Source organism: Triturus cristatus, chromosome 3_1 (assembly GCF_964204655.1).
Source record: "Triturus cristatus chromosome 3_1, aTriCri1.1, whole genome shotgun sequence".
Taxonomy (NCBI): Eukaryota; Metazoa; Chordata; class Amphibia; order Caudata; family Salamandridae; genus Triturus; species Triturus cristatus.
In genome coordinates this window covers 953,580,185-953,604,363 of record NC_140583.1, presented here as the reverse complement: position 1 = coordinate 953,604,363, position 24,179 = coordinate 953,580,185, and the positions used below count along the sequence as shown (strand labels likewise).

The following is a 24,179-nucleotide window of genomic DNA, read 5'->3' as shown; positions in this document are numbered from 1 at the left end:
GTTGGTTTGCTGCTCATAACACATCACACATTGGCGAATGGGGTGCAATCTAAACTACCAATAGTGAGATAAATTTACCTTTAGTAAAAGCTGTTTACTTTCAACAACCAGCCCTGTGAGCAATGTGGGAGCTACTCATAGCTTGCATCAAGACAGTGGCTTCTGTCCCCGTAAACTAAAAATGGAATCCATCAAATATCCAATACAAATCACATAACATGAGCTTTTCACATACATGTAAATTATTTTCTTGTAAGAAAGAGTTCTCAAAATGTACAAATATGCTGAATATGTAATTGTGTTTTTTAAGGGCTACAAAAAAGGCTGTATTTACAATAAAGTATATTGACCAACGAGAGGACCAAAACATAGCGAAAGGGAGGAAAAGGAAAGGGAGAGAAACACTGAAGTGTAGTGTGGAAACATACAGGTGCCGGCCAAAGCAATTAAAAAAAGATCTCACCACATACTGTGGACATTTCTTATGAAACGAGGGGAGAGCGAAAATAAAGGAGTGAGTAATGAAGGGGGAAAGCCAAGGAATGAGGGAGGGGAAGGAGAAGAATGAATGAATGTTTGATAGAATGAAGGATAGAATGAGACAGAAATGATGAAAGGAGAAAGGAAGAAAAAAGAGGACTAATGCAGGAAAATTCAGACTAAGGAAGAAGGTAAAGACTGATGGAAAGTAGGAGAAATTGGGAGTGAAGAAAATAATGCAAAGGAAGTTTGGAATAATTGAAGGAGGAGTGGGAATGAAAAATGAAAGATAAAGGAAGGAGGTAAAGACGTAGTATATCAATGGTACAAAGGAGGGGGGTGAAGAAGAAGAAGAGTGTTATCACTGATGGATATTGTAAACATTAAACATTCACAGACAATCATATGTTCAACCCCCAGATCCTCACCTTATTCATTGTCTGAGCATTGCTCCTGGCAAGCACCTGATCCATTGCATCATAGGGGGTTGTAAACTTCAGTGTGTTTGGATGCTGGCGATAATTATGCTCGCTGAGGATATCTTTGGCTTTCTTTGCTTTCTCAACATCCAACGAGCCAATTGGCACCCAACCAACCCCCTTGAGCCAGTTGTTGAAGTCAGCCTTGTAAAGATTCTAAAAAATAAGGCGACAATTAAAACTGTGAAACATATTTCTGTCACTGTAATAAAATTCTGTACATGAAAATCTAGAACTTAGGCACATCCCCATTATGTAAGAAGAAGTTACTATTTCTCATTAAATGTATGCTCTCAAAATATTTCTCTGTTCATTTTTTGTACAGAGATAGGGGGAGTTTGCAAGCTATGGTCACAGTAATGCTTGTATCACACCACCAATAGAATACTCTCAGAGGGATATAATAAAACACATTATCAAGTTACTTCCCAGACAGGAATGTTTTTATACATGCTGAGTAACATAAAGGTTGTGGACTATCTTTGTTAGAGGGTATGTAGTAGGAAAGAAACAAATGTTCAATAGTGTGTTTATCTGCAATCATTCAATGTATGTTCGGCTGATTTTGAACAATATAAATGGTGAGAAATGAATTGAGAATGAAGTTTAACTGCAATTCTTTGACAGTCACACAATTAAGTTAATCAAAATTCATTTCCTCAATTGACAATTCTATGTTAAATGAATTTGTGGATAGAAATTCAAGGATAACAATTTGAAATTGTGACAGGACACATTCTTTCTCTGCTTCCAATAGATGACCCCCATTTTGTTTATTTAACCAAACAAGTTTACTCTTATTCAGTTACAAAAAGGAGCACTTTATGAATGTTCTTCATGCCTATAACAGTAACACAAACTAGAACGCCACACCCACAGAGAACACTGTGAAAGGAAATGACATACGTCGCTCTGGATCTGCATCCTGTTGCGTGAGAGTTCCAGGTGCATGGCGTCTGGCAGGAGAGTGTATGCATGGATGAGCTGCTTGTAGTTTGTATTGGTTGACACTTCCTGGGCTTTCTTAGCAGTCGTCACGCTCAACATGTCTACTGGTGTGTGGTACTTGGTCTTGCTCTGCTCATAGTTCTTTTTGTATTCACGATCTGACTGCATTTTGGCCACGTTCATGTAGTGCACCAGTTTAGGGTCATCTTGAAGGCTGCGGAAGCCCACCTGTTTCCCCTTGTCCTTTTGATAGGATTCTTTATATTTGTACTGTAAAGAAAAGAAAAAGATTTCAAAACAAGCTCAATGCATTTATGTAACACTGTCACTGCCACAATTGTAATATGTGACAATTTCACTGTCCTCAAAAGGGATGTAGGAGAAAACAATGGGTTATTCATGTGGAATGTTAACATAAACACACTCACTTGCTTCTGCCCATGCAATGCTGTAAAAATAGATTGGAAAGCATGGCAAAAGGCTTGTGGCGTATATATCAGCAAGGCTGTTGGCACAAATCAACTTCATGCTTAAGAGTTGATGGCATTACTTGCCATATTACATTAAACAAACCATTATTTTTGTCAGAGAATGTAAAATCCCCACAACTCAACAATCACTCAAGGCAAATGGTTCTCCCACTGACAAAACTCCAACAGGAATGTGTGTCATTGTCTGGAAAAGACTGGCTTTTCTCCCTAGTTTCACATAGCCATGCCGCCACAGTTCTTTGGTGAACACTTCTAGTCTAGCAGAGATGTTTAAGGCATGAGCAATGCCGGCAATTGCCCACGGCCCCACATTCCAAGGAGGTCGCCTGGGATGCGACCTTTCTCTTTTGCTCGCCTCTCTTTCTCTACCTATCTGTTTTAATATGCATACCTTTAACTCTGACTATATCTCTCTCTACTGAGCAAAACATAATTCAGTTGTTTTCATGTGACCCTGTTTCTGAAAGCTTAACATTTAATTCTTTATTGTTTGGCATCATACAGACTTGAAGGAGGGTGTGGATAGATGCCAATGGCATAGGGAGCATAGAGTGAAGCTCCTGCTGGCGTAACCTCATCCAGCACCATCCTGACATTATAAACTGGCTCAGGGGGCACAAAACCGATGAGATGAAGTGCGAGTCTAGAGATGCCCCATTAAAGAGAAGACGGCAGCCGCAGGGGAACAATATGAAACTTGCAACTGTCCGAGCGGAGCCGTGTAGCTGATACTAAGATGGCAGCCGCGACCAGTAATTAGGCCGCACTCAGAAACTCGTTGGAGCCTGCTGACCACGGCACCTGGGGCCGGCATCAAGCCCACCATTCTAGGAGCTAAGCCACCCTGAGCAGCCTAGTTAGGAATGGGAGTGCTGCATCCACCAGGAGCCAACCGAAACACATTGAGTGACTCGCGGCCCTGGAACAAGGGGCCGGAGGTGAAAGAAGGTGGAGGGCCAGCGAGTCTCTCCAATACAGTAGCGAGGAGTGCCAGGCTGCGTTGGTTGCTGCGGGAACCCCGCTGCAACGCTGTTACAACAACGGGAGAGCTGACATGAAATTTTGGCGGTGCTACAACAAGTAAGTGCAATCTGGCGGAGCAGCCGACCTGGGGCGATGGACGGCAGCGGGGGCGCCATGGGCTGCAATCAGCAGTAGGGAGCTGATTGCACACAGAATTGCCCCCCCCCCCCATGAATCTCCGTGAGGGGTGCCAGCCACCAGGGGAAGGTCTGATAGCACATGCCAGGCGCAACAGCCTGAATAAGTATTGAACCGAGCTGCTGGCAAAGGGCCTGGTGGAAGTTGACAGCACTACAGAAGCAGTACAGGGAGGAGGGATAATTAAGCACGCTTGAGATGGACACTGGCCTAACTTGATCAAAGCCTGCAGAAACATGAGTGGTGTGCTTGAAACCCGGCAGCGAGGCACAGCAAAGGTGGAGCTCAGTAGGCGACCAGCAAAGGACTCCAGGATCACCATCTTGATCACAACTCCTTGCCAAACAGAAAAGGAAGCCCCACCATCATCTAATGGTGAGATTGCAATTAAGAGGGCGAGACACGCCAGACACTATTGACTGATTCCCCATGAGGTACTTTGAAGGGCCCCTATAGACATTAATCCCCACTGTTGGCTGAAGACAGCACAGGACACTCTTTAAAGAGGTGGGGATAGAGGCGAATGGCCTAGAGATTCCTAAGAGACCCCTGGTAAGGAGCTAGGTCGAGAGACCCTGGAGCTGATGGCCTAGTGAAGGGTGCAGTGCAGCCATTCTTGACAGTGAGAAAGAGATAAGGACGCAGCCTGTTTGAGGTCTGTGGAGGTGTCCATGTCTGGGGATATTGGAGATCCACCTACCCAGCACTAACGTTCTAGCAATCCCCCACCTCTGAGGCACTACAGGGAGGACACACTATCTACCGGAATTAGGGAGATTCGTCGCCTTCTATATGGGGAAAATTATGAGAAAAAAAGAAGAGGAAGCAGGGGCACACCTGTAGAGGAAGCAGGGGGCCTTTCACAACAGGATGGAGATTGGTCAACGAAGCTGGGAATTCCTAACGGCCCCACGCTGCAAGACATACTACAGGCCATAACAGCCTCAAAGGAGCTACTGGAAACCAAAATTGACACCCTCGTAGCAGATATGGGCATTTTACAGGATGACCACAGACGCCCTGAGGAGCAAATTCACCACGACGGAGAGAGACTTAGCAGAGGTACCCCAGGTATTGTTGTTGGTAAATGAACGCCTAGCCATCATGGAGGCGAAGGTCCGCACATTAGAGCTCTAAGTGGAGGATGCAGAAAACAGGTCATGCTGAAATAATATTCAAGTGGTGGGCCTGCTAGAAAGAATTGAGAGCAATGACATCCTGAACTGCCTGGAACACAGGCTGCGAGAGGAGGTCACATTGGAGGGCCTCTCCTCATTCCCTGATCTAGAACTAGCACATAGAGTGCCAGCGAGGCCAATGCTCCGAGGGGCTGTGCCACATCCAGTTGTGGAACACTTGCTGCACTACTGCACTACAAGGACCGTGACGATATCCACTGCCACGCCAAGTGGAAGGGAGACCTCCCTGTTGAAAACAGTGTAGTACGAATTTTCCCAGACTTTTCCAAAGAGGTGCAAAGGCAGCGAGCTTCCTCGAGGCAAAGAAAAAGCTTAGAGAAATTAGCATTCCCTAAGCAATGATGTTCCCGGTTGAGGGGCGCAGCTGTCGAGGGGACACAATTCTTTTAGACCACACAGGAATTCTGGGACTGGTTGGATCAGCACTCAGTATGGTCCAGGACAGACCCATCGGGGCAGATAACCTTGCCGAACAAGATGACAACAGATCATCCCACCGTAGCAAGGCCGTCTCCACCACAGCGGAATATTGCTGCGAATGACAGAAAGTGATGGAGGTGTTGACAATCTGTGGAATGGCACTAGGCTTACATCTGTGATGGAAGATGAGGTGGAGCAGGACTCAGACTCAGATCGCAGGTCCAGTTCCCCTGGGGACTTAAGTAATGTACTGCCAATAGTCACAGCTGGGACAACTGAAGAAATAATTTGATGATGGAGGTGAGTTCCAAAGGATGCATGAGTGAGGAGAACATTATGCCCTACCCTGAGTCAGGGTATTCCTCCTGCTGCTGGGTTGCTGGGTGGGGGCAACTAGCAGGAAGCATCACACAACCTCGACGCTCAGTTTGTGTTGCATGTGGGTTCTCCAATGAGCGATTGTGGTTTGCCTGAAAGTTTGGATGGGGGCCGTTGCCTACTTGTCCCGGGGTGTGGGAGTTGGGTTGAATGCTGTTTATTAGTTTACTGAGAAACCATGAGCCATGACCTCTTGAACCCCATATCCTTGCCCTGTAACTGGAAGATAGTGGTGCATGGAGAGCACAGCACAGGGCGATGGCGGCTTGGATGTGTATCGTGAAAGAGATGGGGACCCCAATGACCTATAAGTTCCTCTCCTGAAACATTAGGGGGAGCACACAATGACAAAATGTTACAAGGGATTTTCTCATCTAAACAGAAGAGAAATTCATATTGCATTGCTGCAGGAGACGCACTTGATGGCTACGGAGGGAGCAACCTTACAAAGATGGTGGAGGGGTCAGGCATACTGCACCACTTATTCAGCTTACACGATGGGGACGCTTATATGGGTACGGGCGGGGGTCCAATTCCAATTAACTGCTGAATTGATAGACCAAGAGAGTAGGTATGTGGTAGTAACGGACAGACTGAAAGGCCGAGACATGGCACTGGTCAATGTCTGTGCCCCGAACACTGACCTAGGGGCCTTCTTAGCAACACTGTTGGGGACCTTAGCCCCTCCCTGATTCAATCAACAAGAATGGGAGGGGACTTCAATTACGTGGCTGACCCAACCACTGACAGGTTCCACCCGCCCCAACGGGAGTCCCCAGTGTACTGCAGAGCCCGTCTCTTTGTGAACTGGCAGACGACGTGGGTGCTCATTGACACTTGGTGGCGATTGTACCCACAAGTATGAAATTAATCCTTTTTCTTGAGCCTACATGAACTACGCATATGATTTGACATGTTCCTCTGCACACCTGATGTTGATAGCCACACACAGGGTATAGAATATCTGGCGAGGACGCTCTCTGACCACAACCCTTTCCTACTCCACCTGCAATGGGAGCCTCCTAGGCACTGCATATTGACATGGTGGCTGAAACCTGAGTCACTAGAAGACCCAGTATACTGGGACATAATTGGGGAACACATACAGCAGCACTTTGCGAATAATGCTGGCACAGCATTCTCCCCTTAAGTGGAGAGGCACACCAGAGATTAGGGGCAAATGTATAGCTGCATTGGTGGGAGTCAGAGGCACACTCTTGCAGGAAGTCACAGTGGCAGAGAGAGACTTGCAGGAACGGAAAAGGGAGAGGTCGGAGCACCCTGAGCTGCAACACTCCTTGTTGGATGCTAAGGAAAGAGTAGCGGGACACAACCAAAGGCTCTGCTGTTTTGATCACAAACAGTACATGGTGAGGGCTCACGCTGAGCGAGATAGAATGGGGTCCCTCCTGGCCTGGCTCACTAACCCGGCAAAGAGAGGCTCGATGATAGTGGATTTAACCACTGACAAAGGGGACGGATTATACAGGCAAAGGGAAATAAGCTTACACTTCAGCCACTACTATACTGCCCTATTTGCCAGTATCACAGAGTGCACTGGGGATGAGGTACATGCTTTCTTGGAACTGCTACCAGTCCCAGATCTCACTCAGGAGAAGGTTGAAGCATTGGGTGGGGACATAACCTTGCCAAAGATATGACTAGCATCAAAGGCCTGGCCCAAGGCAAGACGCTGGGAACAGACAGCCTTCCCGTCGAGTTCTATCCACCTATGTGGATGAGCTGGACCCTAAATTGGTGGAACTGCACAGAGTAGCGCAAAATACGAGTTCTCTGCCGAGCTCCCCTAGAGAAGCACTAGTGATACCCCTACTGAAACCAGGCAGACTGGACCATGACTGCAAAGCATATCGACTATTGTTGATGCTGAATACTGACTATAAACGCTTTAATCAGATTTTAGTCACTATGGGCCATATGTACGACTATTCACTTCTGCAAGTAGCAAATTGCGTCGAATTGTGGTTTGCAATTTGCGACTCGCAAAAGTGAATGTACAATGAATGTTTGCAATTTCCAATGGGGTTGCAAATTGCATGCCTCATCAATATTCATGAGGCAGGTGCTATTTGCGCCCCCATTGGGAATGGCTAGCACTCCGAAGGATGGTGGCCTGCTGGGGTCAGCAGATCACCATGTCTGTGACTGCTTTTTAAATAAAGCAGTTTTTTTTTTAATACAGTCCATTTTCCTTAAAGAAAAAAAGAAAAATGAAACGTTTCAGTTTTATTCTATAAGGGCAGGCAGTGGTCCACGGGACCACTGCCTGCTCTTAAAAATATTTTCGCAAACACTCACAAAGGGGAAAGGGCCCCATGGGGACCCCTTCCCGCCTGTGAGTGGTTAACCACCTACTTGAAGTAGGTGGTAAATTGCGAGTGTTTTGCAGCGGCAAATGCGGTCGCAGAACACTAGTACATTTATATTGAGACTCGCTATTAGGAAGGGAAGCTCCTTCCTAATAGCGAGAGTTGCAAACGCATGTACAAAATAGCGTTTGTACATGCCAGGACCCTATTTTGCAGTCGCAAACAGGCCGATCTCCCATTTGCGACCGGAAAAAATGGTTGTACATCTGGTGCTAGACTCCTTCCCATTATGCCCCATCTGGTACATCCTGATCATGCAGGATTTATACCAGGCCTTAATACAGCACAAAATATAAGGTGACTCCTCACTCTGATGGAGGCTGACACTTATAACTTCGGAGAAGCAGCGGTGTTTGCTGTCGATACTGAGTAAATGTTTGACAGCTTAGAATAGAGATTTTTGCATGGAGTATTTGAGCGCTTGCAACTGGGCCGTGGCTTTTTGATATGGATGAAACTGCTGTACATGGACCCTACAGCTAGGGTACGAATGGGCCAGACCGGATCCGAGAGCTATAGAGTGGGGCGCAAGGGAAACTGTAGGGGTTCCCTTTGTTGGCCTAACCTTTTGCACTAGGCATGGAACCATTGGCCAGTAATGTGAGAACAGGGAACAGGCACCAAGGCATACGCATTGGTACCCATCCCCACTGCATTGCATTATAGGTGAATGATTTTTGGGATATTCCTAGGGAAATTGGCGACTGACCTCAGAGCAGCGAGGGACCTGCTTGAGGCGTTTTCCTTCCCTATTGGGCCTGAGAGTCAACTGGCAAAAATCGAAGCTGTTCCTGACAGAGGAGAGCTGCGACCCCCCTGAGGGACTGGATATCTCAATGTTTGCTCTATCTAGGTGCCAAGATCTATCTTGAACAGGCTGACCTCCGCAACAGTAATATAGGACAGGCTGTTAGCGCACCATGGTCAAATACTGACTTCTGGAAAACACTCCCTCTATTGGAGGCGGGAAGAGTTGCGCTGCTAAAGAGGATAGCACTCTGCCGCTTATTATATTACTTCACGGTGCTTCCAATAATCTGGATAATTGCATTTCTGTGGGAAGCGCGCCATTGGAGGATGGCACTCTGCACGCTACAGCGTCCAACAGCTGGGGGTGGACTAGCGGTCCATGATTTTGAAACATACTATTTGGCAGCACAGCTACAGTGGTTCATGCAGTGGGTGGCAGTTAGGCAAAGCCCGGGTTGCCAGATGGGACCGTTTGTTCCGGAGCTTTCCAGGATGATAAGTGTGCTGCTAAAAACCGTCCGCTCTTCAGATAGTGACACCCAAGAATGCTGAATAATGCATCAGTGTTGGTATAGAAGCTTATAAAAGACATGCACAAGGATTCCTTACTCTCCTGATATACTTATAACCATGATGGAGAAGTTACCCCAGAGGGGCGATTGGGGGAGGCCAGGGGACTGGGCTCAAGTGGGGGCAACAACAATGGGGAACTTATTCCGAGAGGAGGGGCTTCTCCCATTTGATGATTTCCAATCTGATTTTGAATTACCACTGGGCCACTTCTTACTCCACAGGGCAGTAATGACGGTGCTCCTCAAACACTGGGGTACTTGCCAACTGGAACCACAAACTCACACAGCCTGTCAATTTATCATCTCATCATCGGGCATTATTAAGGCGGTAATGTGCCTATATAGGGCACTATGGTATAACATGCTTCAGCCCCTGGAGGCTCTGAGAACCTGCTAGTGGAAGGGTCTGAGGATTCTCATACCTGAAAGGGATTGCGAAACGATCCTAGAGAGGATGCCACAGTGTCCAGAAATGCCTGGTTTAAGCGAGTAAATTACTATGTCCTGCATAGGGAATATATAACCCAGGCTGAATTAATAAATATTTTAACACAACTGGAGTGACTTGTCTAAGGTGTAGAGAGGGGGCAGCTGACCTCATGCATATGCTCTGGAACAAATTCAGGGCACGGCTAATGGGAGGGATAGAGAGGGTGGGTAGAATGGCGTGTTGAGTCAATGACTGGTTTTGACGACAGCTGTTTAGCTTGAACTATGGTAAGGCAAAGATAATGCAATACTGGCTGCAGATTGTTCCGATGATAAAACGCCATAAAATCTGTTTTAACAAAATCATACAGCCTTGATTTAGCAGAACACAGATAAAGAAATGCAAAGATATTCAGGACATGGGTCCACAAACACTCCTAGAAAAGGTTGCACTGAGGTTGTAAGTCACAAGAAATAGATGACAATCGCAAATCTTGAGCTGTCTCTCAGGACTGAGGTGAAAACATCCCCCTTTATGGATGTATGATGTTACAACGCATGCTTTTACAACGCATGCTGTTACAACGAATTTTTTACAACGCAAATGCTGTGACAACGCAAGTCTTTACAACGCAAGTCTTTACATCGACTTGCAGTAGATGGCGTGCTAACATTAAAAAAGGGTAATTTACTATTCTAACTCCAGTCCACGTTGCAGTAGGGAAGGTGTTTGGATAGTAAACTACACTATTTTTAATGTGCAAGTCGATGTAAAGACTTGCGTTGTAATGGCATGCATTGTCAATGCATTTGCGTTGTAACAGTTTCGTTGTAATGGCAGTGCGTTGTAATGGTTGTTCACCCCCTTTATTCACAATTACCCCTATACTATTTTATGTTGTATATTGGTTTAAAACCTTATGAATATTGTGAACAAGCTTTTTTAAATTTATGGCATCATAAACATAGAAAGGAACATGGTCTGCAGAGGCAGGCTGTAGTATTGAATATTGTTACATCACAGCACGCAGTGGGAAACAAACTTTGCAGTAATACCAGCATTTTGAAAAGAGACTGGCACTCATATACAACATATAGAACTATAAATGGGTAACTGAGAACAATAGGGTTATTTTTCACAAAGTGGTGGTCAGTAACGCCACATATACAACCAAAGTGAATCCACGTTCAGCATTACCTTCGCCCTACCTTTCAAGAATTCAAATAAACGTGCCTGTTGTCCTGCCCAGCAACACTTACCCTCTGCATTTACCACCTCTTCTCACCCAAACAAAATAGTGAACTACCATCCACAAACAACATCTTCTCTTTAGCCCACCCCTCGCCTGCTCAAATGCATAAAACTACCTGAGCCATATTAGAAATTGTGCCCTAGGAACCCAATGGGTGGGTGTGCCCGCTTTGTGTGCTCCAGGGGCATAACAATATTACAGAGAAGGCCGCAGACGCTTGTGCGGACCCTTCTGTAATACTGATAGCGCTGGCACACAAGATGTGTCTGCGCTATCATAAGAGGGTGTTCCCTCATTTGCATGGTGGGGCCCCATGCACATAAGGGAACCACTTTGCCTCTGTGTCCTTGCCGCATTATGAACACGAGTGCAGAATTAATTAATTCTCAATTTCCTAGATTCACAGATTATTCTGGTTGAGAAAAAGCACATTTGAATGCATGGATGTGATGACTGGCACTTTCCTATAAGAATGTACCTCCATGTTGAATTTCGGAAATTGAGAAAAAATTAATTCCATCGATTTAGCATAGATTGTGGCACTTCTGGTGGAGGTCAATCATGCCATGAGTTTTATAAACTACTAGGTGGCAATCTGTTCTAACCTAGGAGTGAATTATTGAATTATGTTTGTTTATGTTTTATTTGATTTTTGTCTCAGTAGAATTTTACATTGGATTGCAGATGACCTAGTCACCTACAAGATATGGTCTTGAAGTGGCTTTTCTGAAGAAGGCGCTCAGTCGCCAAAACGTGCATTGAGAAAATGGGACAAAAAGCATAAGCCACACGGATTGACTACCATAGAGTTGTATTTGGAGATGAATATATTACATACTAAAGGCACATAAAGAATACATTGTGCCACTTGTGTATATTATCATTGATTGGTATACATAAGACCTATCTGTATTGGTGTCTTGCTAGACATTAATGAGTTTATTTAAGAATGAGGATGTTCAATTGAACATGAAGGTATGAGAGTGAATGCTGTGTAATATGTATTTTAACTTTTATAGTAACCTTTAATGCAACGTGCAATCATAATGTATGAGACATTGTTGTGGACATATAAAGGTGTGAATTTTTCTAATCTAGACTGTGAAGAAAGATATGAATTTAAAGAATATGCACTTTCTCTGTATGCATTAAAAATTGTATGTGCTAGATTGCAGGGGGTTTTTGTTGCAATTTTTGTACTTGGATGTTTGTCATTTTGGTGTCATTTTATTTATTAAAATGCACTCTTTTTTTTAAAATTGGTTTTGGACTTTTATTGTGTTTTGGATCCACTTTACTACTGATCAAAGGCTGCCTAAATACTTTGCACATTGCCTCTAAGTTAAGCCTGACTGCTTTGGGCCAAGCTATCAGAAGGTTGCGCACAGGTTTATTTAATGACATTAGTGGTTCCCCCTGACAAGGATCTGAGACTAAATATGTAGAAATTGGTTCTCACCCCCCCTTCAACAAATACTCCAATTTCTTACAGATAGGTTACAGTATAACACACAGGAAGTGCTGCAAACGTGTGTGAGGTCACCTGGGAACTTTTACCCCTTGGCTAGGGAGTGGCCAGGAGTCCCCGCCCTCCCCCCCCCACAGGCTGCCACTGATCATAAATATGGCAACCACAACACCCTTCAGAACACTTCTGGATCTAAGGACGATTTAGAAGAGGAATGCCCTGCTGCCTGAAAACCGGAGAAGACTGTACCTGCTTCCCAGGTTCCCAGGATGCTAGAAGTGACTTCAAGGGTCAGTTGGCTGACCTATTTGAGCTACAGTGCTACAAGCTTCCAGTGGCCTTTTCCTGCTGACTAGTTTTAACTGGACCTAACACTGCCCCCTGTATTGATCAGTACTGGTCCAGGACCATTGGCTGGTGTCAGAGTGTACTCCTCCCTGCTAACCCTAAAACCTAGGACCCAGAAAAATTGTATTAACTATTTGCCCTGGGAACCAACGTGGGTCCAGGCCCTACCTGCAAACCTATCCACTGCTGGGATTGAGTTCGCCACAGCTCTTGCTATGTTCTTCTCCATAACAGAAAAGACATTTCAGCAGGACTGCTATCGACTAGCAATTATCCACATGAGACTATCTTTGCCTACAACCTGCAGGCTTTGTTCCATTGAGGATATTAGACTTCCAGAAAAGTATCTAAGTCTGAATGCAGAAAACTTCACCAGACTGAGCTGTCATCTGCTACCGATTGCCATTGAAGCCTGTTTGGGTACAAAGCCAGAGCTTTTCACGGCTTTGTTAACGGCTTCATCAAGATCTTGTCCAGCAGCTTCTCGTAGACAACAAATACATCTTCAGCCATAGCCTGCTGCTTTGATCTGCTGAAGACTTTCTGTTTCTCAGACATTTTTCAAGTCCAAAGGTACCTTTTTGACTGGGTCGAACCTTGTCCCTGTATCGACCCATGCTCAATCGTGGTCATTTTTAACTTTCACATTAGTGCCAGTCGCATGAACTAGATAACCGTGGTTAGTGATTAATGCTTTTTGGTGCTATTTTTAATTCAAGTTTTAAAAATTAATATCTAGGATTCCCTTCATTGGATTTTTGTCAATTTGTGTCATTTTATTTATTGAAATATTCTCTCTTTTTCTAAACTGGTTTGGGATTTTTCTTGTGTTGTGTAGTGATGTATTTACTATTTTAGTAATCCAAGTTAGCATGTGCCATTGCTATCAAGGGGTAGAGTGCACATTGATTTAGTGACTTTAAGGGTTCAACTTGACAAGGACTGTGATTATTAGTTGATATGTGTACCTAACCACTTCAACTAATAACCCAATTTCTTACATTATTGTAACAGTGGGAATCAAGTTTTGCTTCCCACTGTTGGTATTTCATATCAATGAATAACAAGGTTTTGAATCAGGTATCTGTGCTAGTGGATCTTACTGAGAGTCATATGTAACACTATGAATTATGTTTGCGCGTAAGAGCAAATCTGATTACAAAATCTACTCATAAATGTATCTGTGGCATGTTAAATCTCAAGATTATAATGTTTCCTCACAATATATGGTGACACATTGCATGATTATTTTTATGTTAATGCAAAAATATTCTCAGTATATCTAAACAATAATGTATTAATGCTATTTACCCCCCAGCATTAATAATCCTTTTCAGTTCAAACGTTTACCCCATGAAGTATAATGTAAACCATGGTGTCCGGCTGGCCACTTCTTGAAGCACCATCCTGCTGCCCACGCCAGCGCCGCCTACCTTGTTGTGCTGCAGTCCCCCGCCGCCGCCATCTCCATCAGCGGCCGCAGTGTGGGGACAGGGGCGGACTACACTCCCCAGCATCCTGTGCGCCACCGGACCCGCTGACGCTGTGTTCGCGCCACTCGGCGTTCAAAAGAGCGCCGTTGCCTCGACGGAGCGGGTTCCTGTGTCCGGCTGGCCACTTCTTGAAGCACCATCCTGCTGCCCACGCCAGCGCCGCCTACCTTGTTGTGCTGCAGTCCCCCGCCGCCGCCATCTCCATCAGCGGCCGCAGTGTGGGGACAGGGGCGGACTACACTCCCCAGCATCCTGTGCGCCACCGGACCCGCTGACGCTGTGTTCGCGCCACTCGGCGTTCAAAAGAGCGCCGTTGCCTCCGCGTCGCGGGACGCGCGCGGGCGTCACCGGGCTGAGCCCGGGCAGAGGGCGGGCCGTCTGTGGCCGTCCGGGGTCGACGAGGGTCGGGTCGGCAAAGTCCCTGACACCACGTATCCGGCATCCCAAGGTATTGATATTTGGTCTATGTGCCCATGTTCTAAGTCCAAGACATGGGTAAGAGAAAAACCCCGGAGGGTGGGTCCGAGCCTCCAAGATCTCTGGCCACTAAATCTAAGTTGAGGAGGACTAAAACGAAGAAGACTCATCACCACGCGGGGAGTAATTGTGTGATGGACCGTATAGATGTTATTATTGATGAATGCGAGGACCTACTTAATCCTACACCTAAACCTACTGTCGGTGGGAGGAGGGAGATTACCAGAGGTGTTGTTATGGTTCCGGACATGTTTCTCCAGAAAAAGGGTGGGGAGGTTATATCTAATTTGGAAGTGGATAAAGTAGTGACTCCTACTATCCCTACAGCATTATTGTCTGAAGGCCAAGCCCATTCCACCAAGCCTCCTCATGCCTCTATTGAACCATCTGTTATTGTTTGCAGCAATAGGTTTTCTGTATTGAGTGAAAATGACACTAATACTAGTACCCATGCCTCACCTCCCATTGAACCCTTGGTCCCTAATCCGGGTGCCCCTGCATCTGGTGAAAGTTTTACCACGAATATAACAGAGATTCTTTTGGGGCCTGAGGCTAGCAACCAGGATGTGAAATCTCTAGTGGTAACAGTGAAAAAACTTTGCTCCTTGATTGAAACCATGCAAAACAAGATCGAGTTGTTAACGGTTGCTGTTAAAAAACTGGAAGAATCTAGCTTGGGCTCAGGCACCCATCATGTTTCCATCTCCGCTGAAGGGGTTCGGCCCGCAGCCCCCCCTGAAGTGGTAGATGGTTTACATAAGTCATCTAACATATGTAGTAGGACTTCGCCTCCGCCCCATGTCTCTCGCCCCTCGAGCAATCAGTCCCGTTCAATAGTTCAAGCTAGGGCTGATACTCATCAAGCTGCTATTCCAGTTCCTGCTAGATATCCTACTAGAATCCCCCCTGGTCCCCCTGGTATGTGTCAGAATACTTTGTATGCTAGAGGTCTCTCACGTGACGATGTAAGATCAGGCACCATCCCTAGGAGTATCTCCCATCTTCAATCACAAAATTCTGGGTCACAAACACGTGTTCCGCATCCTCGGAAAATCTATATGGTGAATGTCCCGAGCCCGTCCTCTGGCTCTGATTATGAAACTAATGAATCTCTGACCAATAAGGTTATCCATTGGATTAGACACGTAAGGGGCTGTTGTTCTGTAATTAGAGCCGATATAGCAAGAGTAAGTAGGATCCCCCAGGTTGGTAGAGGGAGGGATTCTATTGAGGTTACTTTTACTGACCCTACTATAGCAGACAACCTAATTAACCTCGAGTTTAGAAGCTGTTCCCCGGACAATTCTGCTATTCAAATGAGGTCTACTCCCATTGGCTCCTTTCGTCTAGATGGAGCCTCTAGTTTGCCCAAGGGTGAGTCGTGCCTAGAACAAAATGACTGACTACGTAAAGATTGCAGCCTAATAGTCCATCCTGTTTGCTCACTGCTATCTGATAAAATCCCAAATCCTGAGCCAGGCACTTTGGCCTGTGTGGAATTAGAAGGCCTTTCAATAGATCCGGCAAGCGCAAACCAACTGAGCACTATTCCGATGACCCAAAAGACGGGTAGTGCATCACATGTAGAGTTCGGGATGCTCTTGTCCTGGAATATTGCAGGGCTAAAATCTAAATTAGAAGATCCAAATTGGGTAACATTTATTAATCTTTATGATATCTGCTTATTCCAGGAGACCTGGACACTTGAGGCCCAGTTTTTGTTGGGTTTCCTGAATTATAATGTTTTGGCGATCAAGGGTAAAAAGGGTCGCCCCTCTGGTGGTCTCACTGTTTGGATCAGGCAGGATCTTGGTCTCATTGTAAAGGAGCTTCCTACTTCACACCCAGATATCCAGTTGCTTAACCTCAAGTTTAAAGATGGAAAGCTTCTGGATATCTATAATGTTTACATTAGAAGCACAGGTGGAAAGAAATCTGATACTGTAGGCCGATTGGATGAACTTATGCTTTTATATTCCCAACATTCCTATGTTATTTTAGCTGGTGATTTTAACACAACCTTTGAACCGCTTCTTGGTGTTGATCGGAGTATTTCAGTGGTAGAGGATGACCTATGGGGTGTCCCTAGTCTAGACCTTGAACCTGCTATTCGATGGACTGAAATAGCAATCCAGATTAATGCCCTTTGTTTGAACATGGGACTTCGTGCAACAAATGGCAGGGCTGCTCATGATAAGTTAGGGACTGCTACCTTTAAGAGTGGTTGCCGTACTAGCAGGATTGATTATATCTTATTATCACTAGAGCTGTGGGAGACCCTGAGGGACATGACGGTTATAGACAGATTGGAGAGTGACCACAATCCTCTCTCCCTGTCTATCTCGTATTGGGTGACTACCACCGCCCTTAGTGGTTCTCCCCCACAGTATCAACAAGATCTAGTTATTACTACCGATTTGCGCCATGTTAAGTGGACTAAGATTGTCCAAAGTCAAGAATGCTTAACACGTATTTTAAATAGTTTAGAGCTTGCTACCCAAGATTTAGGTGTTGTATACAACCAGTGTCTTTTGGATTCATATTCCAAGCTAGAAATGTCAATCCACGATTCTTTCTTCCTTGAACTTAAAAACATTTTTGTAAGGCCCTCCAAACTACCTAAGCCCAAACATGATCTCTCAACACGATGGTATTCTACTGAGTGCAGAGATGCCCGTGACAATCTGGGAATTGCATTGAAATCTGGCGACAGTCTGAAAGTTCGTACCGCCAGATATGACTATAAGCAAGCTATTTTTGAAGCAAAGAGAGCGTGGGACTTTCAAAGATGGGAGGAACTAAGGGAAGCTGGTGCCCAGAAGGATATGAGACGTTTCTGGTCTGTTTTCAAATGGGGTGCTGGGGGTAACCCTGAAAAACCCCAAAATTGGGTCTCGCAAGATGCTTGGGTCAAGCATTTTGAGTCTTTATATGCTGCTGAAGAAGATACGTGCCCCTTTTCTAATTATCAAATTATTTTTTATAAGGAAGATGCATTTTCTATAGGTGATGTTGACATTGCCCTCAAGACACTGGTTCCTGGAAAAGCCCCTGGGATGGATGGAGTCCCAGCTGATATTTTCTTAAATAATTGTAAATCTTGGGGAAACTATATTTTAATTTTAGCCAATTTGATAGCTAGAGGTGCCCCGATTCCCACTTCTTGGAAAGGTGCTGAAATTATCCCGGTGTTCAAGAAAGGAGATAAGTCCCTCCCTGCCAACTATCGTCCAATCAGTTTGATTGACACTACACAAAAGATCTTAGGCAGGTTGATCCTGAATAAAGTGCTGGACTGGGCTTTAGAGAATACAATTCTTTCCCATCTACAGGCTGGTTTTAGAGCTAGAATAAGCACCATTGATCAGGTGCTGCATTTTGCTATGCTCTATTGGAAAGTAGTCCACCTAGGGGGGGGCAGCTTATATGCTGCCTTTATAGATCTTAGGGCAGCCTTTGATCTTGTCCCCCGGGCATCCCTATGGACCACCCTAGACAAGATGGGGATGCCTGCTGTCTTAATCTCCCTAATTGCCAGACTTCATGTAGACAATTTTGCACAGATCCGATGGGGTGGTGTCGGCCAAGTGACCAAACAGTTTCCTATCCAGAAGGGGGTTAGACAGGGATGTGTACTTGCACCAACTTTATTCTCCCTGTATATTAATGATGTGGCTGCATTATTGATAGATGCAAATGTAGATGCCCCCTCCTTGGCAGGTAAAAAAATTCCTATTTTAATGTTTGCTGACGATTGTCTTATAATTTCTAAAACGCCGAGTGGCCTCCAGAAGTCTCTAGGTATTTTTGAGGACTTCTGTCTAGCCCGCGGCCTCGAAATCAATGTTTTAAAATCTAAATTCATGTCTTTTAACCAGTCCAAATCTTTTAAAAGTAAAATATATATGAATAACATGCCATTGGACCAGGTCCAAGATTTTACTTATTTAGGTATTTGCATTCAGCATGATTTGGGATGGAAAAAGCAAGTTGATTTGGCGTCCCTTAAACATTCCCAGCTCTCTGGCGCGTTAAGCAAAGAACACGCCAAATCACTGACTAAACCCATTAACCCTGCTCTTCGGGTGTATGATGGCAAGGTGGTTGGTGCCGCGCTCTACGGGGTAGAGTTGTGGGGTTTTGATAATGTACATAAACTATCTACCTCAGAAAATAGATTCTTAAGGAATCTCATTAAATTACCTCAGAGTACTCCCCTTTGTCCCTTGTCCTATGACCTAGGTATAAGGCCAATAGCACTAATTGCCTTGTTTCGCCCCGTTTTATATTGGAGACGCCTATGGGTGACTCCTGAACTTAGGCTTTTTGCTCTTGGCCTGATGGATATTATTAAATTGGATACTTTTCACAAGGTCAAGTGGCTTTGTAGAATGCGTGATTCGTTCCAAGACCTGGGCCTAAAAAACTTGTGGGAGGATCCACTAAATGCTAGCTTCCCGTCTAAACAAGTACTGAAGGCTCTATACTGGGAAAAAGTAGCAACTCGAGTTTTTAGTTCCACAGCCCCGCTTTCATTGTCTGGTACCTTTTTGGATTTTAAGGATACTATTTCTCTGGCACCTTTTTGGGATGACATTACAAATCCTTTGGACAGGAAGCTATACTTTCAATTTAGGGTTGGCAGTCTCCCAGTTAGAGAGTTTACTTCTAGGTGGGCCGTGTCAAATGTGCTTAACTGCCCTGGTTGTACTGCACCTATTGAATCGGTCAATCACTTTCTGTTCCAATGTCCATCCTATGTAATTCCCCGCAAGTTCTGGCTAAAATCAATGTGCCGATTGCTAGGTACCAGAAATGCTAAGGTGGCAGTGCGTATTATGCGTTCTGCTGAAATCCCATTTGTTTACATATCTGTTGCCAAGTTTTTAGGTAGGGCATGGGTGATTAGGAATAAAATGTTGGCGGGATAACCATCCCGATATTCTGTAACGTTAATCCTTCTGCAAATGCCTTTATTTATTGTCTTAAACTATTTTTTAATATGCTATCTGTAAATTGTGTATATATATAAATTTTGTATGCTTTTATGACAATCGTCGAATAAAGCTTTCTTGACTTGACTTGTAAACCTTTACAGTAGTAAAAAACAGCATTTTACTTCCTACTCACATGGTGTCCCATACGTTATACAATATTGAAATAAAGTAGCAAGGCAACAGGGAAATTTACATTTTAGATTTTACCATGGTCAACAAATGTTTAATTTGAAGTATGTTATAAAGCAAATGTCCTAACTGCATGGCTCTTGAAGCTGCCTTTAAATATGGTGATATCATAAGTATACACTTATCTACAGCTTAAATAATGACTGTATTCGAATGCTTCATTTCTGAGAAATTAACATAAATCTTGTTTTTCTTTTTAATTTGACAAAATATGTTGCTCTTAAAAGGGAAAAATATGAATTTAATGAATATCTGTAGCCATACCTTTGATCTTGAAAACAATTATCAACAGGTGCATATGTTTGTGGCATGGTATTATCCACATGGCCATCAGTTTCAAGTCCTTCATATGCATACATTTCAAGTTTTACTAAGATGGTCATGAGCTATTGGAGATCATCTTATGGCTAATCATTTACCTCCTGCTGTTAAAGAATTCATATGATTACTGAGTTCCTGTGATCTTTCACCATGTGGGGGCTCTTGGTTATCAATTTAATAAAGGAGATACATTCATATTTGCATTAAATCAGTTAAAGAGCATGTGAAATATATTGTTTCATGGAACCCAACTGCTTCAATTTTGAATCCTAAACTTTATAATCATAATTTAGGAGAGAGGGTTACTTTTCATATACAAGGCTTTTAAATAAGGGACGCTTGACACAAGTCAATATTTTGTTGTATAAGACATTGATGCCTATCCTCAAGTTTTTATAAATGTTCCCACTGATTTATTCTCCCTGCTTCCATATAAACTTTTTGTTGAATTTCCAATAACATTATGCTTGTTACCACATGAATTATGCCACTGTTACAGAATATGATAATTCACTAGTTGTACTAGATATTAGATGCAAATCTTCAAGTTGAGATAACTACATTTTGTTTAAGAATTTTCCAGACTTTAACTTCACCCTGTAATATAATTTCCTATATCATGATCCTTCCCACAATATGAAGGATACCACTGTTTAGAAAAACTTGAACATTTGTTGACCACTGTCTTTGTTAGCGATTGAAACCTTTAGTGTTTTCTATCATCATAAACTAAAATCAAATGAAGGCAAACTAACCTGTTCTCACCTCCTTGATCAATGAATTTTGGCTGGTGTTAGACAATAAGATCGTTGGTCACCGAGATCCAGGTATAATATAAAAGACGTTTCTCCCCTCAAGGTATGTGTCTACATCATATAAATTAATATTTCACAGGCTAATCCATTGTATCAAATTTAGGGATATGTGTAAGCCAGAGAGCTTTTAAAAGTTAAGGACATTTTCACACTCACCTTAATTCTGCTGAGAGGCATCACTAAGGCAATTACAAAAGACAAAAACGCCTATCTGAGACACAGCTGTACTAGTGAAACCACATGGAGGTTTTTCAAGGTTGAGTTGAGTGCTCATTTTTTCCTGTTTCTGAGAGTATGTACTCCTTTGATGATATGACCATCGACATTTGAAATCTTTAATTATACTCACGTCGCTGGCAATGTTCCTTGAAGCCTTTGCAGCAACAATGGATATGGCATCTTGTTTCAGATCATATCCTTTGGCCAGGTGTTTGATCCAGTCTGCTTTATAGGATTTCTGAAATTAAAAAAATACAACAGATGTAATTGCAAACAGTCAACATAATTATAACTGTTCAGAAAAAGCATGCATCAACTACAATTCTAATACTTTTACCTATAATTCTACATGGGGTACAGAAATTCTAATTAAAACATTTTTGATCAGACATTTAAAAAACCATGGGAAGGCACTCCAGTCTGCTAGAGTTTATGGGGTTCATGCACACTGAGTAGGAATCAGTGTTTAGTCCTAGAGCTTGGGAAAAATAAGCATCTACTGCATTGTCACCATTTCTGGTGCAGACCAGTGCTTGCAGACCTTGCCTGATCACAGACTACCACAAGTGTCAGAAAGGTAAGAGAATATCACTTGGATGAATTTGTATAGAGGGCACCATGTTAAGGTGATGCTATGCTTACTTTCAGTGTCTCAGTCTGTGTCTCTGAGATCAAGAGATTTGTTTCCTCATGGAGATCAAATGACACTGCCCTTACGCTGCATCACACGACTTGTATCATACGTCAAAAATACTGCAACCAATACATTCACCTAACTGCTACACTGAAAGTTAATCTAGGTAAGCAGAGCTGGAGGTAAGAACAGTGATTATTTACTTACCTTGATGAAGTAGACATAAGTGATGTAATGGATGCAGTACTATTGCAGGTTGATATTATAAACCTCAGTATCGTGTCGGGCAACCCATTGATCCTTACTAGTGGTCTACTGAAATCCTCAGGGTGAGGAGTCTACATACCACGGAGAATATTAATTTGCTACTCCTTCTTAGACAGTTATTGTTGAAGGAAAACGCACAAATGTATTCAAAACCGGTGGGGAATTCCCTAAATTTGAATCTTTCTACAAGCAGATGCTTGTTCACTTCCCCAGAAAAATACATAAAATGTAGCATAACTGTTCTATTTTATCTTTACTCTGTTACTTTATATACGTGTGAAATGACTAACTTTTAATACAATGTGGAGACGTAAGAGCAACTTTGGCGATTAGAAGTCTCTAGAACCAAGAACTGTTATGTCCCAGTCACATTTTACATCACATGGCATTCATTAAATATTCTAGGAACACTGGTATCAATACTCACATCACTTATATTAACAGCATTGATCCTGGATAGAATGAACTGTGGAACATCAGGGTTCAAAGTATACTTGTGCTTCACTTTCTCTCCAGAGGCTTTGTAACTTATCTAGATGGGAAAGAAGGAAAACTTTGTTACACAATCAGGTATAATATACAGCAAGTAGGTACAAAAGCACAAATTGACATTGCATCAGCAAGTACGCTTCGTACGGAGCTCTATTTCTGTATGGACGGATGATTTGCATGTGATTTTTGTTTGGCTCATAGTATATCATGAATGATTCCACATGGAGGTACCAGACTGTCCAACTCCAACTTCATTCCCCGACGTTGTCTGATTTTTGAGTCTGCAGGGTAACCTTTGATTAGATGAGTATACAGCTGACTGTCAAGGACCACTCTTGGACACAACTTTTTAAAAGGTCCAGTCATCAGTTCATGTATATATAACCATGAATGGTTATATGCAGTGCTTTCTGTTATAAATATTAAACCTTCTCTCCTGTTTTCCAAATACTGCCCCTCTAAAGTGCACACTGAAAATGTAGTAAGGGTGTGCGCTACCATGATGAGTAGTGGTGGGAGAAACTATCTCCCAAAATATGTGAAATCCTCCCAATTTTTTAATCCATGTGTGGAGCTAAGTTGCTATTCAAAAACTGTCCAATTTTTTACACAGGTGAACCTGCAAAAAGTCAGGTGTTTCAGTTCAGGCGGTACTTCTTCTCCCTCGCAAACTCATGTCTGTGGAGAGCCGCAAGAACTGTCCAATCTGCCCACGAACCATTCTTGTGATATGTGTGGCTGTTACTGAACTTCATTTTTCTGGACAGAATCACAGGAACTACCTGAAACCATCTGAATTTGTCAGCTAGTGGTCCTTATTTTCCTCCAGTGTAGGTGGTAGCGAATTTTGCACAATTTTCTTGGAATTCTACATACCATTAACTAAAAAAATTAGTTAGTTCAGCACCAGTATAAAAACAGTAACATTAAACGTGCAGGGCAAATTAGATGAAAAGTGAGAAAACTGGTGCCAAGTAGTGCTTGTGACACCAGTTTAATTCCGAGTCACTATTAATACCGCTACAGGAGAAAGTTCCAGCAAAGGATAAAAAATTGACCACCAAGGGGCAATGAAAGCAACATGAAAATTCTAAGAGCAATTTTAACTGCCCTGATGAAATTCTAGTCATAATGCTGCTGAATCTATGGCATGTCATACAAATGTTATATAAAGGTAGTTTCTGTTCATTGGATATATATTTCTACATTCTGAAAGCCTGAACATTTTTCTGTGACTTCTGTGAAACTGTACCTACACTTTTGCATTTTTTACTTTATCATAAATGATGACTTTTCCAAAGTCTAAAAAAACACGAAAAGACAGCAAACGTAGGTTTTGGGGAAAGGGAAACCCTGAAAAAGCCTACCTTCAGTTGACGAACCACTTTGTAAAAATGACGCTTGCAAAACAAATCTCCTGCAAAAACCTTTTTTTGCACAAATTTACCAGCATGTAAAGTTTTCTGAAGTTGACGAGCTTTGCAACTTCACAAAGTAAAACATCCCACA

The 24,179-nt window shown here is 43.4% G+C and overlaps 1 protein-coding gene across 50 annotated transcripts in view; it reads right to left on the bottom strand.

Annotated features, from left to right (window-relative positions):
* The window catches only part of NEB (nebulin), a 392,273-nt gene that overhangs the window by 249,556 nt on the left and 118,538 nt on the right, over window positions 1-24,179 (bottom strand). For all 50 annotated transcript variants that reach the window (XM_085645543.1, XM_085645542.1, XM_085645546.1 and 47 more), the window contains 4 exons: window positions 22,606-22,710; window positions 21,408-21,515; window positions 1,866-2,177; window positions 909-1,115 (listed from right to left, as the gene is read on the bottom strand). In XM_085645543.1, the coding sequence (XP_085501669.1) occupies window positions 909-1,115; window positions 1,866-2,177; window positions 21,408-21,515; window positions 22,606-22,710 (732 nt within the window). The remainder of the gene's footprint in view (window positions 1-908; window positions 1,116-1,865; window positions 2,178-21,407; window positions 21,516-22,605; window positions 22,711-24,179) is intronic.